The sequence below is a fragment of the Myodes glareolus genome, chromosome 11 (assembly GCF_982192425.1).
Source record: "Myodes glareolus chromosome 11, mMyoGla1.1, whole genome shotgun sequence".
Classification (NCBI taxonomy): Eukaryota; Metazoa; Chordata; class Mammalia; order Rodentia; family Cricetidae; genus Myodes; species Myodes glareolus.
Window position 1 is genome coordinate 26,047,547 of NC_142036.1, and position 20,262 is coordinate 26,067,808.

At 51.1% G+C, this 20,262-nt stretch overlaps 1 protein-coding gene across 3 annotated transcripts in view; it reads left to right on the plus strand.

Annotated features, from left to right (window-relative positions):
• Ccdc88c (coiled-coil and HOOK domain protein 88C) overlaps positions 1 to 20,262 on the plus strand; it is a 128,323-nt gene that overhangs the window by 77,358 nt on the left and 30,703 nt on the right. For all 3 annotated transcript variants that reach the window (XM_087911573.1, XM_048449450.3, XM_087911574.1), the window contains 9 exons: positions 3,596 to 3,780; positions 6,879 to 7,016; positions 7,765 to 8,805; positions 11,289 to 11,416; positions 12,122 to 12,263; positions 13,103 to 13,291; positions 14,537 to 14,698; positions 15,735 to 16,012; positions 19,341 to 19,484. In XM_087911573.1, coding sequence (XP_087767699.1) covers positions 3,596 to 3,780; positions 6,879 to 7,016; positions 7,765 to 8,805; positions 11,289 to 11,416; positions 12,122 to 12,263; positions 13,103 to 13,291; positions 14,537 to 14,698; positions 15,735 to 16,012; positions 19,341 to 19,484 — 2,407 coding nt within the window. The remainder of the gene's footprint in view (positions 1 to 3,595; positions 3,781 to 6,878; positions 7,017 to 7,764; positions 8,806 to 11,288; positions 11,417 to 12,121; positions 12,264 to 13,102; positions 13,292 to 14,536; positions 14,699 to 15,734; positions 16,013 to 19,340; positions 19,485 to 20,262) is intronic.

A 20,262-nucleotide genomic window follows, 5' to 3' on the forward strand; every position in this document is an offset into this window, starting at 1 on the left:
CAAGTTAGTATTGACTGAGCACTTGACAGAGCAGGCTTGGGCATTTGGCTTGTTTTAGGTTTGAAAGATATCAATAAAAATTCCCTGAGAATACTACCAAGGTCATTTCTTCCAGTGCTCTTACCAGCTCTGAACATGAAAGCCTTGTATTAGCTTGTTTCTGTGAACACTGAATTGTGTCTGTTTTGGTGCCTGTGTACCAAGCTGAGGTGCCTAGGAGCCACACAGGGTGGGTGGGGGAAGGCATTGTCTATGGCTCAGAGGTTCAAGTCCACCAAGAAGAACTTCTGCCCCCTGGTGGACTGGAGAAGCAGTGCAGGCTTTCAGGGCTAGCTTCAAAGGCCTGTTTAGTTCATACAGCTTGGTGTAGTTTATGAACCCTTTAAGTCAATGGCTACAATAGATTTATTTTTAATTTTAAAAATTAGATTTATTTATGCATGTGTGCATACATGGAATAAATGCTTTATACATGGAAGCGAGGACAGTTTGTGGGGGATTGGTTATTTATTCACCATGTGAGGACCCAAACCCAGGTCATCGGGCACCTTTACTCCTTGAGCCATCTCCTGACCACATGATTTTGTGTGCATGGGTGTTTTTGCTTGCATGCATATCTCTGTACTACTTGCATACCTGGGCCCCGTGGAGGCCAGAAGACGGTCATATTACCCTTAGAATTAGAGTTACAGGTAGTTGTGATCTGCCATGTATGTGCTGGGAACTGAACCTGGGTCCTCTGCAAGAACAGTCAGTGCTCTTGACCACTGAGCCATCTCCCTGGACTTATGATTTATTCTTAGTGATAGTGTTGGTTGGTCTCACTATGTTACCCAAACTGGCTCCAAACTCCTGGGCTCAGGTGAGCCTCCTGCTCCATTCTCCTGAGTAGCTGGGTTAAACTGTGCCTGGCCCTAAATACTTGAGATTGTGTGTGGGCTGCAGATTGAAGTCAAGGCCTTGTGTATACCAAGCACATACATAACCACTGAGCTCTACCACAGCCTCTCTAGTGGGCTCGGAAAGACAGAAAGACTTGGAAAGACCTGGCTCAGCGTGCTGGCTCCTCTACCTGGGGCCTGGAGTAATACCGTGTCTTTAACCTTTAGCTTCCCCATTTGCCAAAGGAGGGCAGCAAGCTTGCCTTCAGCCTCATGGGAGGAGACTTTAGCCCTGTCTGGCCCCATTTATGTTTACTGTACCTGTGAGTCCCGAATGCTGGGTGGTCTGATGCACAAACCTTTGTGTTCAGTGTGGAGGGTGCTTGAGTTGCTGATAAGCTGCCTGCAGTCGGTGCCACTGTTGAACTTGTAGAAGCTTGAACGTTATTCTGTGCTGACTCCCAGCATGGGAGGATCAGAAACGTGACCAGTGGTGGAATACAGCTCAGCAGGTAAATGTGCTTGCTGCCAAGCCTGAGGACCCGAGTTCAGTGCCCAAAATCAACTCCTGCAAGTTGTCCTCTGACATCCATGTGCATGCATTTATATACACACACTCACAAATAATTATAATAAAACTTAATACTTAAAATATTAAATTTATAAAAGTGACCTTCACATAAGTGTTGCAGTAGTTGTCCAATAGGAAGAAGTAATGTCCAGCATTGCAGAAGTAATGGCCACAGACTGAGTTAGTGGACTTTTATTTTACACCAGGTGCTTTGCTTAGGCTTTTTTTTAAAAAAAAATTAAAATGCAGCTATATCATTTCTCCCCTTCCCTTTCCTCTCTCCAATCATTCCCATGTACCTCACTTCTGATCTCTCAAATCCATGGCCTACGTGTCTTTAACTGTTCTCTCTCTCTCTCTCTCACACACACACACACACACACAGAGCTAAATGTATAAATAACACCCTTCTCAGTGCATAGACTGTCACTTGTATGTATATGTTTTCAGGGCTGGCCATTTGGTACTGGATAGCAGATTTGGGGAACTCTTTCTTGGGGGAGAATTTCTCCTGCTCTCAACATTCCTTAGTTGACTGTAACTCTTTGCCTAGGTTGAGATCCCATGTGATTTCCCTGTTGTGTGTTAACATGTCTATTGATATTGTCCTGTTGGTTTTGTTTAGGCAGCCATGACGAGGAGACTTCCTGGTATAGCTTCTCTGACATTTCTAGGACTTTAACTCTCAACAGCCAACTTCCTGTTCCTCTGGCTCTGACAGTCTTCTTCTGCTGTGACCCCTGACCTTAGGTGCAGGACTTGTATTGTAGATGTATCAGGCGGGGCTGACTACATCTTCTGTGATGATCTCCGTTTGATGAGGCCTGTATAGGATATATATTCAGACTGTAGTTAGACATTATACTGGTTGTAGGTTCTTTCTCCAAGATCCATGATGGCTAGGTTGCTTTCTTTTGCTAACTGGCCAGAGGCCTCCCAAGTGTCTCTGAACCTGTGTTGCTTCTAGGATTGGACATGCGTTGATGTCCCAGTCCCCTTCTTGTTGCAGCCATTGTTGCGTAGGGTCTTTAAGACCGTCTGGCCTGTTGGGTCTTGGTCTGGTAGATGATAGTACAAGAGAGGACACGAACACTCTTCAGTCCTTATAGTTGCGGAAGGATCTGGACACACACATCACGCGCTGAGTCTGAACACACATGAATGGGTTTGCTGTGGACTTCAGCAGCTTCTCTGCTCTCCTAGCCTCTGGGTGATGAGGAGAGTCAGGAGTAGAGGGACAGAGAATGTCAATAGTGTACTGTGATGGGGCTCCAGTTGGTGAGTGGACAGAGGAGGGCCTGGGGAACAACCATGACTCTTTGCCTCCCAAGAAGCCCTGGGACTCACCTGAAGCCGTGCCTCTGCTTGTAGGAGGAAAGGACCAAGAAATCTAGTCCTTGACTCAAGATTTTAAGTGTGGGGTTGTGTAAATGCAGAGACATTTACCTCATCTCACTGAGACATCCAAAGCAGCATTGCATGTATTGTCTGACTTTTCTTCAACGTAACTGTGAGGTTGGAAAAAATCTGCCCAGGTTCTAGCCCGGGCTGGCAGCTACAGGCACATATACACAGGCTATCCAGTTCTAGCCCGGGCTGGCAGCTATAGGCTTATATACATAGGCTATCCAGGTTCTAGCCCGGGTTGGCAGCTGCAGCCATATATACGCAGGCTGCCCAGGTTCTAGCCCAGGCTGGCAGCTACAGGCATATATACACAGGCTGCCCAGGTTCTAGCCCAGGCTGGCAGCTACAGGCATGTACACAGGGATCACTTTGCTTCACTCATAGTCAGCTGGTCACTCTGCCCTCCCTGCTGAGCAGCCGAGATGCCCACTGCTCCTGGAGTGGGCACTGAAAATGCCTACAGCCCTTGAGTCAGTTGAGTGAGCAGTGTGGTAACCCAGCTTCCCATCAGTCCCATGATTGGCGCCTACAGTGTAATTCAGTTTCTCCTTAAGCTCTAGATTGAGTGGACCCAACTCTGCCAGCCTAGGCCTCACTCTTGGGCGCTGAAGCAGCATTCCCAATTGGATGAGAACGGAGAACGAGAGGAATGCCTTGTTCTTGGGGCTTGGCTTGTGTCAGAGGGTGGAAGCGGGGGCTCCTGAAATGCTAGACCCTGACTGACTCGGCACTTCAGCCTCCAGGAAGTCCTTTGTGTTCGAGCTGAACGAGTGCGCCTCGAGCCGCATCCTGAAGCTGGAGAAGGAGAACCAGAGCCTCCAGAGTACCATCCAGGGGCTGCGGGACGCATCGCTGGCACTGGAGGAGAGCAGTCTCAAATGTGGGGAGCTGGAGAAGGAGAACCAGCAGCTTAGCAAGAAGGTAACCTCCCTGGGCGGGCATGGGGCACCCAGTGTGCCATGCAGGAAATGGCATGCCTCTGGGCCTTTAGCACACCACTGCCAGACTCCAGGGAGACTGCAATCATTCTCTTACTGGTGGCTCTCCTGTAGGAACTGTGTCTCTTGTCTGTGTTCTCTTGATTTGCTCCTTAGTCCCATATAAGGCACCTGGTGAGGTGGTGGGTGGGGAGCAAGGTCTGCTAGCAGGAATCCTGTCTCTGCTGCTTCTCTCCTCAGCCAGGACTTGGCCCAAACCCTCCCGCTGTGAAAAGGACCTTCATGGAACCTTCTAGCTGCATTTACCCTCTCATGGTCCTTTAAAGTACGGACTGTCCTGTGACATTTTAGCTGCCAAGTGATTTGTTCTTTAGAGAACAGGAGACACCCCTCTCTCATGCCTTGTCTTGTGGTGCAAAGCGAAAAGGGGAGACATGAGCACATGGTTTGGTCTCTTGGGTTTCTGTGGTCCCAGGGCAGGGAATGTCTTTATAAATGGTCATTCAGTGTTGGATAGAATGAAAAAGAGCTGACATAAAAGAAGATGAGACCTTCCCACTCTGTAGGTTCTCAGGAAAGCCCGAGCTATCTTCTTACTGGGCTAGGGACAGTGTGGGTCACCTCCATTCTATAGACTATCCTTTGTATACAAACACATGCAGTGGTCACTGCCACCAGCTCCTGCCCATGACCAGTCCTAGCTTCTGCTTTCCCTGAGTCCTTTGGCTCTTACCAGCCCTGTCCTGCTGTGGTCTCAGGAAAGCCATGACATCCCACAGAGTTCCCAGTAGCTAGGGACTAATGGGACACTAGAAGGAGGGTTACTTCTCCCAGACCAGAGTTGTCCTGTGTCCTGCCCATAGAGTGTGTCTGACAGCAGTCTGCCCAGCCAGTAGAGGAGCCGTTTCCATCCTTTATACAGTTCTGACCATCTTTTGGTCCTAGTTCCCTGTGTTTGGTGAGTAAGCACTTGAGCACCAGTAGGCGGTCACACTCAACCAGCTCAGCGACCCCCCGCCCCATTTCCTTTCTATTAACCCCAGTCATCCTCTGTGTGGTAGGGCTCACTGGAGTCCTTGCAGTTTCCCTGCTGGGTCCTTGAGACACTGCCTCCCTCCAGTCTTTGTGCAACTTTATACCGGTGCCATGGGGGTGCAGTTCCTGTAGCCAAATAGGAAAAGATTCCGTATTATCAGAGGAAGAAGGCCCCGCTTGCTTTGGGGCCATCAGGAGACGTCAGGAGCATCTATCTGAAGTGTCTGAGCCCCAACAGTAAGGAGAGAAGCTTTCTCAGGCTCACGAGCCTGCAGCTAGCTCTCAACCCAGCATAGCCAGCTTGCTGGGGGTGGGGGCGTTTGCTATCTTCAGTAAGCTATAGAATGTGGAGCAGAGAACCAAGAAGGAAAAAGATGGAGGTGATCCCAGAGCAGCCACGCAGGACCCAGGGATTTCCCATGTTTAGATAGCAGCAGCAGCAGCATCGGACCCAAAGACTGGCATAGCTCAGGGCAGAGCTGGGGGCCTTGTCCCACAGGCCTGGAAGTATACATAGAGGGACATGCGTCCAGCCCTTCTTAAAGGTGCAAGGCCACACTGACTCCTGTGGGCCAGTACTCTCCCATAACTGTGACCCCCACTTCTCATTTCTGGCCCCCCAGCATGCTCTGTGCTGAGCCAACTCAGCCTCCCTTCTGTGTGTCAGGTCTCGGGTGAGATAGGTGGTCTTGATTTTGGAAAAGGCCCGTATGTGGCACATTGTAGCATCCTCTGGAAAGCCGTGACCAACATGGCTGGATGAATCAAATCTGCCCTAGGGTCCCATGCTGGGACTCTTAACAACCATGATGCATGCACACCCTACTGGTCCCGCCTTTCCCGCTGATGGACCCCAGTTTCTCCTAAAGAAGGTATCATGGTACCCCAGACTATGAGGAGAGAGATTGCAGTCTTTATAGACAAGGATTCTTAGAGCTGCGGGATCCTGAACCTTTGTCCGTACTTTGCTCCTGGGATCACTGGGCTTCCCTGGTTCTACCTTCAAGGTTCAGATTGAACGGTGGCCTGAGCTTCCGATGCTTCTCAGCATCGCTTCTAAAGCAGTGGCCCCCAATCAGCAGCCTGAGGCACACTAAGATGACATAAAATGCAGATCCCGGACCCGTAGAGTCAGAAACTGGGCGTGGGCCCTGCAGTCTCCAGGGAGGCTCAGCTACCTGTGGTGCAGCAGATGTGGTGACTGAGCATCATGAGTGTGTCTGGCCCTGGTGAATGGTCAAGCACTCACTCAAAGTCACATCGTCAGTAGGGAGGACAGGTTTGCTTTGCCCCTCTGAGGCCGACAGCCTGGGCTTGAAGCCTCAGCAGAGTAGACTAGCTTGAGCATCTCCAGAGAACAGGAGCCAGCCCTGCTGACTCAGGTCCTGTGTCCTCACGGGCACCCAGATGCTGGAAGATGTGGAGAACTCTTGTCCAGATAACTCGTGTTCTCGGAAGCTTGGGTGCCGGTGGGTGCCCCTGTCAGAGCCTGGTGTTGTCAGGGGGTAATAGGAGGATAATGTCTAGGCAGAACAGGGCAGTTTGGTCTGGGGCAGCAGCCATGAAGTATGGTGAAAGTAGCGTGGGCAGAAGGGGCAGGGTTTGATGATAGGTTTACCTAGGAGGATAAAACCTAAGCAGCCAGGTGCTTTCACCAAGCATAAGGAGGGGAAGGGGAACCATACAGTACTTGTGGGGAATCTGGCACTGGGTGTTTGGGCGATGTGGTCTGACACAGTGGAAGTAGATCAGGTCAAGGAAAAAAAGCAAGATATGGGGTAGATTAGACACAGAGCAGCATGGGTAACCTGGGACAGACAAGGGCAGACCTCTGCCAAGTAACTTCTCTTATCCTGAGCAGGAAGTGCAGGTCATACCAGGTCCATGACTGAGGCAGGGGGAGGACTTTGCTGCAAAGTAACATTGGTACCTTTTTTCTCAAGGGCCTGTGGGAATAGCCTGGGCAGAGAAGGCTCCGTCTGTCTGTCCAAGCACAGCTCACTTGAGTTAGGCTGACTGTCACAGGCTGGATCTTTAAATCTGCAGATTGAGAAGCTGCAAACACAGCTGGAGAGAGAAAAGCAGAGCAGCCAAGACCTGGAGACTCTGAGTGAGGAGCTGATCCGGGAGAAGGAGCAGCTGCAGAATGACATGGAGGCCCTGAAGGCTGACAAGGCCAGGCAGGTAGGCACCATCATCGCGGTCGCCTCCTCACGTGCTCGTGCTAGCAGGAGAGGCGCTGAGGGGCACGGCCGTGTCTCCACCCTCCCCCGGGTCTGGGATGGACACTTGGCAGTGTCTTCCGACAGTCGTTTAGCGTTCCTGACATGAACGTTCTAGTTTCTTTCTGTGGCTGTGACAGACGCCGTGACCTAAAGCAGTGTAGAAGAAATGGTTCGTTACAATTTACAGGTACAGCCCATCACTCAGGGAGGTCAGGGAAGCTGGAACTTTTGAAGGCTTGGTACCCCACACAGCACACTTCCAGGAAACTCACTCACAGCCAAGGACGTACAGCGGCTCTTTAAAGCCATTGTGCAAGGTTTCTTGGGGCACTGAGGTCAGTGAAGAGAAGACACAGGGAAGGGACCAAGGCACAGGAAGCAGCAGCCAGTCCAATGTATCCATGGACAACAGAAACTGGACAACAGAAGGGTGTTGCCCAAGAGAACACCATAGAGGCAGCTAGGATATCCACTGGGTTCTGCTGACCATGACCAAGGGAATCACTAACACTTTCAAGAAAGAGACCTGTCATTTAGGTCTAAGACCATGATCACTGTGTCGAGTGTGTTGTGATGAGCCATAGATGTGTTTGGGTGCACCACAGAGTGGTATTGAAGACTTCTACTTGGCAGCTCCTGTGTGAACCCAGATCACTGGTGTGGGTTCCGGCAGCAGCCTGGGTCATACCTAATGTGTTTGCTTATAGATAAAGGACCTGGAGCAGGAGAAGGGCCACCTCCACCAGGCCGTGTGGTCACTGCGGGAGAGGCCACAGGTCAACAGCATGAAGGATGTGGAGAAGGAAAACAGAGCCCTCCACCAGGCTGTGACTGAGGCTGGCAGCAAAGTCAGCCAACTGGAGCTAGAGAAGAAGCAGCTGCACAGAGACCTGGAGGAGGCCAAGGAGAAGGGAGAGCGGGCAGAGGTGCTGGAGAAGGAGAATGAGCAGCTGGCCAAGAAGGTGACCTCCCTGAAGACAGTCATGGAGAAGGTCGAGGCCCTGGAGCATGAGAGCCAGGGTCTGGAGCTGGAGAACCGAGCGCTGAGAAAGTCCTTAGACACCCTGCAGAACGTGTCTGTGCAGCTCGAGGGCCTGGAGCGGGACAACAAGCAGCTGGATCAGGAGAACCTGGAGCTGCGAAAGATGGTGGAGGCCATGCGCTTCACCAGCGCCAAGATGGCGCAGATCGAGACGGAGAACCAGCAGCTGGAGCAGGAGAAGGAGGAGCTGCGCAGGAGTGTGGAGCTGCTGAAGACTCTAAGCAAGAATTCAGAGCGCCTGGAACTCAGCTACCAGAGCGTGAGTGCCGAGAACCTGCGGCTGCAGCACAACCTAGAAAGCAGCAACCACAAGTCCCAGGCCCTCGAGAGGGAGCTGAGCGAGCTGGAAGCTGAGCGCCAGTCTCTGAAGCGAGACCTGGAGACTCTGCAGCTCACCCACAAGCAGCTTGAGGGGGCTGAGAAGGACAGGAAGGCCCTGGAGCAGGAGGTGGCCCAACTGGAGAAGGACAAGAAACTGCTGGAGAAGGAGACCAGGCGCCTATGGCAGCAGGTGGAGCTCAAGGATGCTGTCCTGGATGACAGTGCTGCTAAACTGTCAGCAGCCGAGAAGGAGAGCCGTGCGCTGGACAAAGAGCTGGCACGCTGCCGGGATGCGGCCAGCAAGCTGAAGGAGCTGGAGAAGGACAACAGGGACCTCACCAAGCAGGTCACTGTGCACACGAAGACGCTGACCACCCTGAGAGAGGTGAGCCTTGGCCTGTTTCCAGGATGGGAGGTTCTGGAATGGAGGGGGATCTTGGGTGTTCCCTGAGGTTGAGCTCAATCAACCTGGGGGAAAGGCATGGGGTGGCTCACTACTCATTAACAACCCCCTGGGAATCCTTTCCTCTCACTCTGTGCCCCCGTGTCTGTGCGCCCCTCCACTCACAATGGGTTGTGTTCCTGTCACTCACTATAGATCGGATTCTGTAAATGGAAGATGTACTTGACACACGCCATCTCCTGCACATAAGCTTAGGCACACAGCAGTCTGGAGTGCCTGCGGTTCAGAGCTCTAGCTCACTGCCTTTGCCCAGCATTGAGAGACAGTGTTGAACCGTGTGTACTGCTAGCCCGGGATAAAACCAGGATTCCCCAAACTGACCATAAATTAAAAGAGAATCGTGAATCAGTCATGTACCATAGGGCTGCTCCATACCAGACTATATATGGCCAAGCTCTTCTTACTTTTTTAAATTATGTTTTCATGTTTTTCCACATGAAATTAGTTTCTTTTTTTTTTAGGTGATGGTTTTCTTACATTTATTTATTCATTCATTCATTTATTAATTTGGTGTGGGGGGGCATATGTCTGTCATTTGCTTGCTGACAAGCCTGACGGTCTGAATTTGATCCCCCAAACCCAAATAGTGGAAGGAGAGAATGGACTCTCTCAAGTTGTCTTCTGGTTTCCCCATGTTCTTACTGCTTCCGTGGTACTGGACGTCCCTATCACGTCACGAACGTATCGGACACTTTTTTAAAGGATATGTTTCTAGAAGTAGAGTGATGGGATCAAAGTGTGTGACCGTTTTAGCCTCTCGTATTTTCTGTTTCCTGGGCATCTGTTCTACTGCCCTTGGTCCCTTTTCTTGGGCTGTTGGTGTGTTCATCATGGTGTGCTCTAGTAGAGAGTGGCCCAACCCGCAGGCTTCATCTCAGCTCAGTTCCAGGTAGTTGTCAGTTCACTGATTGGGTGCCTGGCTCCTTCTAGCTTAGAACTAAACCATCCCCGAGTGGACTGTCTTTCTGGCTCATCAGCATGTGCCAGGTAGATCAAGGAAGAAAGCCCGACACTCTGTGGAGCTCAGCCGGAGGCGGCTGCAGGGTGCTATGTGCCTAGTGAGAAGGGAAGTGATTTCAAAGTGAGCTCAGAGCCTTGACAATGTAGGTTGAGCCAGGGAGGAACACAAGCTTTGCATACCTCCCACAGCCCATGTCTGTCCAGTGCGGGCAGTGTGGGCTGTGATACAGTCACCAACTTCCCAGGGATCTCCAGGGCTTGTCACACAGATGCACGCCACTCTCACCACAGCAGGACAGTCCTGAAGCAGTCGGCCATCTGACCTGGGACTTAGCCGTCCCGGATGCTGCTCTGCTTTTGTTTTCATTTTTGAATACAGAATCTTGCTATGTAGCTCAGGCTAGTCTGGGATCCTTGTGTAGCCCAGGCTAGCCTTGAAATCCTGATCCTCCTGTCTTCAGTCTGCCAAGGACCCAGCTGCAGCTTTGACCTAGAGCTCCACCATCTCGGCACTGGGCTTGGGCAGTGGCCATGGCAGGTTAGAAGGCTGCCGGAAAACACATGCCAGCTCCTCTCTGCTTCATCCAGGAGCTGATCCATGTTGCGCTAACCCAGAGCTGCTCGCCTGGCATCAGCTGCTGGTGTGGCCAGGAAATCTGGTGGTGGGGATCCCATCCTGCCTGTGATTTGATAGGAGGGTTAGCTGTAGCACCAGGCAGAAGTAATAGCTACTCTCAGATATATGTGCAGGGACGGAAGCAAAATGGATTGAGGAGATGAACTTTGGGCTTATTGCCCACATTCTGAAAAGTTAACCAAAGCCAAGGTTTAAAATACACTCCTTTGGGTGTGGAGACGGGAGGCTTGGTTGGGTGCTTGCACAGAGCGCTGGGTTGAAACCACAGTGTAGAATCAGGCATGGTGGTGTACACCTATTACTTGGAGAACAGGAAGATCAGAAGTTCAGGATCAGCCTCAGCTACACAGTAAGGCCACCCTGAGTTATAGTAACAAAAAAAAAAATCTTTCTCTCCTTGCTTTTTTTTTATTGTCAATATTGAGTGTTTAATTACTTGCTAAATTTATAATTTAAAAAGTCAGTCATATTAGTAGAGATCATTATCGCTACTAAAGGCAGCACAGTGGAATATTTCTGACCTGTTTTGGAGAAGGAGAACATTTTGGATCCATCCTCTATATGTTGCTGTGTGGTCTGTTGTTTATAGCACCAAAAAAGCTGAGAAAGGGTGTTTGTCCCTTTTCTTTTGATAGAGCATCCAGGAGTTAACCCCCTCATCACCTAGCTTGCTTGCTTGCTTGCTTGCCTGCCTGTAACATCTGAAACAGCCAGGTTTGGGAAAGAGGTGACTCCGTCATGAAGCCCTAGCCTCCCTGCCATGCCTCTGCCAGACTTCTGCCAACAGTGGTATTATCCTGTCTCATAGGACCTGGTGCTGGAAAAATTGAAGAGTCAGCAGCTGACCAGCGAACTGGACAAACTGAGCCAAGAGCTGGAGAAGGTTGGCCTCAGCAAGGAGCTGCTGCTGCAGGAGGATAATAGTCACAGTGACACGTAAGGACAGTCCCCTGCATGCCAGCACCGTGCCCTCCGATGAATCTGAGCTCCTGGATCTCAGCCTGAGCTGAGATCTATTCTTCACTGCTGAAGTCACTGTATCACATGACCCTTGTGTCTGTCCTTAGTTCAGGTCTTGTCCCTGGAGAGTCTCAAGGAGGCATGCAAGGAGAATGTTGTGTGTGATAAACAGCTGTGGAGCTGGAACTGAACCCCAGGGCCTCTTGCATGTTTGACAGGCTCTGCACTGACCTGCAGGCCGGGGAGGGCCACATCTCTCTTAATGGATGGCTACAGATCTTCTAGCCATGCCTTCTTGAATAACTTGACGTTTCTGGATTTGTAAGCACCAAGACTCACATACCTACTTTGACGTGTCTGGTGCAGTGGGCGACCACAGAGCTGCCGTGTCCTAGCTCTGTGACCTTGGACCGGTTGCTGGTGTTTGCTGAGATGGTCGAAGACCATGGGTAAAGTGGCTGTGATAGCACACCTCTTCTAGGAGTAGTCGTAAAGCATAGCGGTGATTGTTCTGTGAACATGTCAGCCAGGGAACCCCGGGAAGGGCTCTGGGTCCCTGTGACACCTTCTGCAAGTGGCATATGAAACCAACTTAATGGGAAGAGTGTGTGCTGGCCACAGGGAGATGAGATTGGGGTGAAGTGGCATGAAAACTGTACTATTGTATCTTTATATTTTCAGAAAATGCAAGATTTTGGAAAGCAAAAGTGAATCAGCCTTGAAAACAACACTGGCCATGAAAGAAGAAAAGATTGTGTTTTTGGAGGCCCAGGTGGAAGAGAAAGAAAGCTTGAATCGCCAACTGCAGATTGAACTGCAGATGGTAAGGACCAGGCCTCTGAGACAAGCAGGGCAGTGTTCTGGGACACGTGAGGATGAACTATAGGCTCCACAGGGTGTCCACCTCAGGTATAGGAGCTGGCACGACAGCCAGGTGCATGGTAGGGAGGAGGCTGTGGCTTAGGGCAGTTCCACACCTCCAGGTAAGGTGTGGGAACACAAAACAGCCCAGAGCGCCAAGCAGAACCCTGCAGACTCCAAGGCCCCTTAAATGGGACAGGACCTTGTATGGATATGTGTGTCAACTCTTGGGTACATACAAGAACATGTTCCCATACATACAGATGACATGTATGCACAGTCTACGTGCATATAAATATGCTTCCCTCATTCACATTTTCCACACATGTCAATAAGGAGATCCGCACGCACACACACACTTGTGTATTCCATCTCCATCTGTGTATGGATGGGCTGGTGCCACATGTTACCGTTTCCCTTTTTAAACATGTGGCGCATTCCCTGGTTACAGAGTTGACTTGGGATTTGAAGTCAGGCAGACGCAGAGCTGGCGGGGCTCTTGTGAGATGTGCGACTGTCTATGCCCAGTTTTGTTGTGTGGTGTAGACTGGAGGCCCAGGCAAGCAACAGAACCTACCTATCACGTAGCTAAGGGGGGGCTAAGCCAGGTGAAGGTTCACGTCCCCACCTTTTGTGTCCTCTCTGGGGAAGCACATGGCAAAGGAGAACATCCAGCCTGTCCCTCCTCAGGTAATGAGTAGGTGGGTGTCTGAGGCTTTGGTGAGGGGTCCCTCCCTGCCTACTAGTGGGGCACCCGCTGGCTGCTTCCTGCCTGAGTCTGCTTTCCAATGCTGCTTGCAGGTAAAGGACGAATGTGAGCAGCTCAGGCAGACCCAGGAGGACAGAACCCAGGCACAGGACGTGCTGAAGCTCCCTACGGGCAAGGTGGACACCAGTCCCCAAGAAAAAGAGGCCTGGGAGCCCAGCCACAAAGAGGCCACCATGGAGCTTCTCCGTGTAAAGGACCGGGCCATCGAGCTAGAGCGTAGCGTGAGTGGGCTGCCCTTGAACTGAGCATCTTAATAGCAGCTGCCTGAGAGTGTATCACCACTGCAAAGAATATGGATGGCAGAGGTCACAGAGGCTATTGGATTTAGTAGGACACTTCCTCAGTTCTCCTGGCTGGTCCCTTGGATGCCTTTCAGTGTAGTTCCTTCAGCCTTTCAAATACAAGGGGACGCACCTAGTCTCCTGGGCTGACCTCCCTGCCTGTGGTGACAAACCTAGAATCTGTGCGCCAGCCTTTATCCCCACAGTGATGTGTTTTCCCGCGCTACCTCCCAGTACCATGGCCCAAGCTGTGTCTGAACAAAGCTTTATTGACATGCAGTCACCTCTTATACTGCCATGTGGTCTGCGCTGCTTTCCCAGGGCTTCGGCAGCCTTCATTGTTGGGATCGAGGTGACATGACCACCACCCCTGCATTTACCCTTGGTCCTTACCAGAGAAAGCTCTCCGGTGCGCGCTTGCCCCCCTTGTGCCCCTGATTACAACAGTGACATTTTGAAGTTCACTGTGATGATTTTCAATAGACAAACAAGCTGAGACAGAACATTAGAGGTTCTCTCAAAGTCACATGCTAATAAGGGGTAGCACCAGCCGGCAGCCCATGTCCTGGCTCCTAACCTGGTTGGTAACATGATACATATGATCTTTGTTATCTCCTACCCTTTTTTAAAAGTAGTTTATCTTTGTGTGCATTGGTGTCTTACTTGCACGCGTGTCTGTGTGAGGGTGTCAGATCCCTGGAACTGGAGTTAGAAATGGTTTTGAGCTGCCATGTTGCTGGGACTTGAACCTGGAACCTCTGGAAGAGCAGCCAGTGCTCTTAGCCAGTGAACTATCCCTCCAGCCTTAGTCTTCCACTCTTAAGTACCCTGTTCCATTTGTTGTCTCAAATGTAAGGACAGCCATTGCTGAGGTCAGTGGGGAGTGGCTTCAGCTCACAGAAAAGTACTCGTCAGGTATTCCATTCCAGAGGAAACAAACGGAATCATGAAAGTGGCTCGCATGCCCGTGTGTCTCAGGTCCTGGACAATAACTCCTGTAATCTTGTGTCCTATTTTGAAAATTCTGTTAGTTGTCTCTCTGTTTCCAAGAGGGAAGCTCTTCACTTCCTGTGCCTGAGGAACCCCAGCTCTGGGCTGTGTCTGCCGTTGAGGGTTCAGTAGCCCCAGGGCTCGTGCCAGAGAGCCTGTCATGCCGTGGGTAACTGGCGCATGCTTCTCCTCTAGAACGCAGCTCTTCAGGCCGAGAAGCAGCTGCTGAAGGATCAGCTGCAGCACCTGGAGACTCAGAATGTGGCCTTCAGCAGCCAGATCCTGACCCTACAGAAGCAGAGCGCCTTCCTGCAGGAACACACCACCACACTGCAGACCCAGACCGCAAAGCTGCAGGTAGCGGGACCCAGGGCGGCTCCTTGGTGGGAGCTGCAAGGCCAAGCGTGGGGCAGTGGGGACTGGGTGGTTGTTACGAGGTTTGCTGTAGATGGGAGTCTTTGAAGGTAGGGTGGCTCATGAGACATTTCTTATAGCTGGGCCTGGGGCTGTCTGGCTAAAACTTCATTTCTTTGCTTTTCAGTTTATACAAGTGAGCATGATATGCACACGTAAACGCACACATACATACACACCAAAAGAGAGAGATTTGGAAATAAGTAAGCTCGGTTAAACAGTTTCTGTATTGTACAACCTGGCAGAGCTGTATTAAGTTGATAGAGGGGAAGTGGGGCTGTGACCTGGCTTCCGTCTGCTGGAATCAGCCAGTAGGGCCAGCATTGCAGCCCATGTATCACGTGGTTTTATTTGTGACTATTAAGTGGTGGGAAAATGAAAAATTGCTCGTTAATGTAATTTCTGGGAAAAGTTGGAAAGTTGTGTATGGGACAGAGACAATAAACAGGAAATGTATTTGGCAAAGAGGTTGGGTTTGTTTTGTTAAAATAACAAAATAGGATGTTGATTTGTTACTTTGTTTTGTCTTAGAAAAAGCCTTTGTCTGCCTTTAATATCAGGAATTCTGGCCCCTGTTCAGTTTTCTGTTTTGGGATTATGTTAGAATATTCTAAAAACACCGGGGGTTCAGATACGGACCACTTTTAGCATGCTCAAAGTCCTCAGTGCAGACCCTAGCAGAACAAAGACGTTGACAGATTTTCTGTTGGCTTGTCTAGAAAACAGGCTTTAAAAAATAATCAGTAATGCCTTATAACGGGCTTACCAAGATGGACAGTTTCTGGAGATGGTTCAGGATGACAACCTTTTCATATAGCCAGTGTTTGCCATGTTGTCCCCCCCCCCCCCTTTCCAGAGCCAAGTCCTCAAGTTCTAGAAGCACTGCCCATGCCTGGCCTACCTTGTGGTCCCTCTGGTGCCACCTGCGGCTGGTAGTCCTTGGCCTGCTCACCACACACAGGGCTCTGCTCTCCTGCAGGTGGAGAATTCTACACTGAGCTCCCAGAATGCAGCACTGGGTGCGCAGTACACAGTCCTGCAGAGCCAACACGCGGCCAAGGAGGCTGAACACGAAGGTCTGCAGAAGCAGCAGGAGCAACTGGCAACGGCGTATGAGGCCCTGCTGCAGGACCATGAGCACCTGGGTGCCCTGTACGAGCGCCAGTCCTCCGAGTATGAGGCCCTCATCCGACAGCACAGCTGCCTGAAGACACTGCACCGGAACCTGGAGCTGGAGCATAAGGAGCTTGGGGAGAGGTGGGCCCTGGAGCCTGTGGGCAGGGGTAGGGCCTATGGGCAGGGGAGGGCAGGGATAGGGCCTGTGGGCAGGGGAGGGCAGGGATAGGGCCTGTGGGGCAGAGGAGGCAAACACCTGGGGAGAGGGAAGCTGGGTATGTAGTTGGGAGACCTGAGAGAGGCCTGGGGGTAGAGATGCAGCCTATGGTAGAGGCAGCTATTGTGCCGAGCCCCTTAGGCTGTCCCAGAGCTTCTGGGACTTTCCTGAAGCCCTCTACGTACCTCCTTCTCTCCCCCGCATTTCCTCTTGGCAGGCTGCTTCCCATTGTTGGTGCACCTGAGCTTTCCCAAAGGGAAGGAAATAGAACCTTTAGTGATTTTTATGTGATTTTTGTCTGTCCAGCTGGGGACATGGCTCACCCTGACTCTGTGACCCAGTGTGGACACTTGGAGATTTGCTCACTAAGAATTCTTTCTTCTTCCTCCCCACCTTTTCTCCTGACCCACAGCCCTGAGAAAATTCTCCTGCTACCTCTGCAGGGTTGTGCACATTCATACTTTAGACTGCCTATTCCAAGTCTTAAGTCTAGAGGGCTTGCTTAAAAGACTCAGATCTGCCGGGCACACGCCTCTAATCCCAGCACTCAGGAGGCAGAGGCAGGCCTGGTCTACAGAGTGAGTTCCAGGACAGACTACAGAGAAACCCTGTTTTGAAGAACCAAAAAATGTGTGTGTGTGTGTGTGTGTGTGTATCCTCCCATTATGTTAAATATTGAATGCATACAACAGAGCACAAAGGAATCCCACTCCTATGATCTTAGCACAGTTGGGAGGGAGGGAGGGAGAGAACAGGAGAGAGACTGCTGAGCCCCCAGGTGCCCTCCCATGGTCACCCACACTGCAATTGTCCTTTCATCTGCACTTGTCCCCCTTTTTTTTAAAGGTAAACTGTTGCTATGTTGAAATACATAAATGTTAATTTTTCATTGGCAGTCCCAGGTCCTGGGGTGTGTGTCATTAAGGTCACCCACTGTTGACTGAGTCCTTGCTCCTGTACTACGGGTTCCATATCCCTAGCAGGTGTATCTAAAGTCCCATCTGGAGTTTTATCTCCAGAGCCTGGAGAATCAGTGAGCCATGCATCCGAAGGAGGTTTGCTCAAAGAAGGAACCCACAGGAGTGGGACAGGAGAGAACCAGCGTCCCCTTCCTGCACTAGCTAAGTGCCCCCACTGACAGCATTTCTGCCCGGACCACCTCAGCAGAACAGCTAGGCTATGTCTGGTAGGAGTGACTGACGTGTAAGAAGTCTCCATTGTGGGGATCTACAAATGTTACTGAGCCAGGAAAGCCTTGCGGGGGTGCTGATGGTACTTGTGGGTAGAATGGTGGCGGCAGTGGATTTTCCCATCAACTATGGCCTCTGCCTTCATCTAGAGTCTCCCTCATCTCTGTCCGTCAGGGCTGCCAAGATGTTGGCTTCAGTGTGACTTTTCCTTCCTACCAGATGGTGCAGCTTCTGCCTCTAGGTATCTTTATCCCCTGGTGTTCCCCCTCCAGCCCATACTATATGCAGGATTTATTGGGCCTATGCTATGTATATGGTGCTGTGTCTAGTCCTGGAAGGAGCCATGCCCTTGGCAGACTAATGCAGTGGAACATAGCATTGGCACTAATACGGGTGTGATCTCTGCTCTCAAGCGTCATAAAACATTGTCTTCTTAGAGTCTTCTAAAGATTTTTTTTTGGGGGTCTGTTTTGTTTTTTTTTTTAAGACAGAGTTATCCCTGGCTGTCCTGGAATTCACTCTGTAGACCAAGCTGGCCTTGAACTCAGAGATCCACTTGCCTCTGCCTCCTGAGTGCTGGGATTAAAGGCGAGCACCAACGTGAGGTTTACTTATGTATTTTATGTGTATAGGTGTTTTTGTCTGTGTGTGCATTTGCACACCAGGAGAAGGCACTGTGTCCCAAGGACTACAGTTAGAGATGGTTGTGAGCCACCATGTAAGTGCTGGGAATTGAACTGAGGACCTGTGGAAGAATGGCCAGTGCTCTCAGCCATTGAACCATCTCTTCCCTCTTCTTAGAGTCTTAATGCCCATTCAGAGGAGGAAGGTTTTTGTAGTTGAGACTGACCCTGAAGGTCAAGGTCCTGGCTTGGTATAGCGTGTCAGCTACTTACGTCTTTGGCTAGAGGCACAGTCTTCAGAGTGACAGAAGTCTGGATTCCTTTCATTTGATGTTTAATTGGCCTCCTGCCAGATACTTGCTGTGTCGTGTCAAGGGCTCACTGGTAAGGCTTGCGGGCCGTGGCGGACTAGATCTGTATGCTTTGCTGAAGTGACACAAGGAGAGCAGGAACTGGAAAGCCTTGCTGGTCAGTTTGTGGCCTTTATTGTCAACCTTGGGTGATTCTTCCACGGTCGCTAACTTGGCTCTGGAAGCCAGACAGATCTCCACATCTTATCTCTGTACCCTGCTATGTGGTAGGGCCACCTCTGTGCTTTGGCTAATGGCCTTGGAAACATTTGTCTTTGAGTCTCCTTACCTGGGGCTCCAGTGAGATGGCCCAGGCTCAGCTGATGTGGGGGTAGAAATTAGAGAGGAGACTGGAGACCCCAACAGAAGGACACCTACAGAATGTTACATACTCTGAAGAGAGGTGTGTGTGTGTGTGGGGGGCAACGTCCTGGTCTTCTGAGCCAGGTGGTTGAGTAGTGTGCTTCAGACCACTCCTTTCACGGACTTGGAGATCTAGGTTATCAGCAGGGAGGGACAAAAGTCAGGGCTTGTTGATCCTCCTTGTGCTCTGCTGCCCCCCAGCGACAGCTGTGCAGCCTACAAGGATTGAGAAAGAAAGTTCAAGCCCAGAGTGTGTGTGTGGAGGTGAGACCTCAACAACCCCCCCCCCCCCCCCCCCCCGTCCCGCCAGTGGGAACAGAGATGTGGGCTCCCATAGGGTGAGGAGGGTGTGAGCAGGGATTATTTGTTTCATACAGTAGAATTTAGCTGTTTATTTTGTGGTTTCCTTTAGATCTGCTGGTTGTTAGTGAACTGCTTTGTAAGATGAGTCTCTAAAAAGGGTGTAGAGTGCAGGCCTTATGCTCTCAGGCGACACACAAAAGGGACCAGAGAATGGAAGAGGACTCTGGGCCCCTGGGAGACTGACAGACCCAACTCTGGCAGCATTCCTCTTGCTCCCCTGCCGTCCGGCCTCTCACTCCACAGAGAGAAGGTCTCAGAGGAGTCCCCATTTTTCTGAGAGGGTCTGTTCCCATCTCCTGGGGTGTAAGTTGCTTGTGGAAGATAAAACCTGGCCGCGCTTCCAATGACTGCTTCCTCCACCAGGCATGGTGACTTACAAAAGCAGAAAGCTGAGCTGGAGGAGCTGGAAAAAGTGCTGAGCACCGAGCGGGAGGCTCTGCAGCGGGAACAGAGGACCAACGCTGTTGCCACGAGCGAGAACCAAAGGCTGCGAGTAGAGCTGGACAGGTGAGCACCCAGGCTCGCCCACCCGGGCCTGGGGGAGTGGCAGCTACCCAAAAGTCCGTTCAGACCAGTCCTCAGTAAAACCTGCTAGTGTGGAAGGCTTGTGAACTCCTTGTCACGGACTGCGTGATGCTGGCCAGGCGAGGAGCTGAGGGCTGTGCTTGTGGAGGTGGCATGGATGGCGGTGCCCAACCTGTACAGGGAAGGGCGGGTCATGTATCTGGATAGCCGTCTTCAGATGTCAGCCCAGCCTGCGGGAGCCATGGTGGTCTTCCTCATTCAGCAGATTCACCCAGTCGCCAGTGCGTATCTGTAACCAGCATCTCAATCCTATTCATGAATCTTTTGTGGGTATGTACAGCATTCACAAAATGTCCCAGTTGTCAGGTTCACCAGCTCCCTTCCTCCGTCTTTCCCACTGTGGACCAGAGTCCTCCCAGGACCTATTATTGCCGCGTCTTCAGTGGCGTGAGTCCTCATCTTGCTGTGTTAAGCAAACCCAGGTACAGTGTTTAAATGCAGTCGGTGTCCTGAGTGCATAGTGGCAGCCATGTGCCTAGCAGAGAAAACACCTGTGTTAGATAAGCTCCACCTGCCTAGAGTCGCAGGCTTGGACGTGTGTTTTCAGGGCTGACTGTTTGGCACTGGACAGCCAGTTGGTTTGCTCTTTTCCTGGGAGTGCCACCTCTCCAGCTCCCAGCTCTCCTCAGTTGCCTGGAGTTCTTTGGGTAGGGTTGAGGTCTCCTGGGGTCCCCATGCTGTGTGGCATGTTCTTTGACGT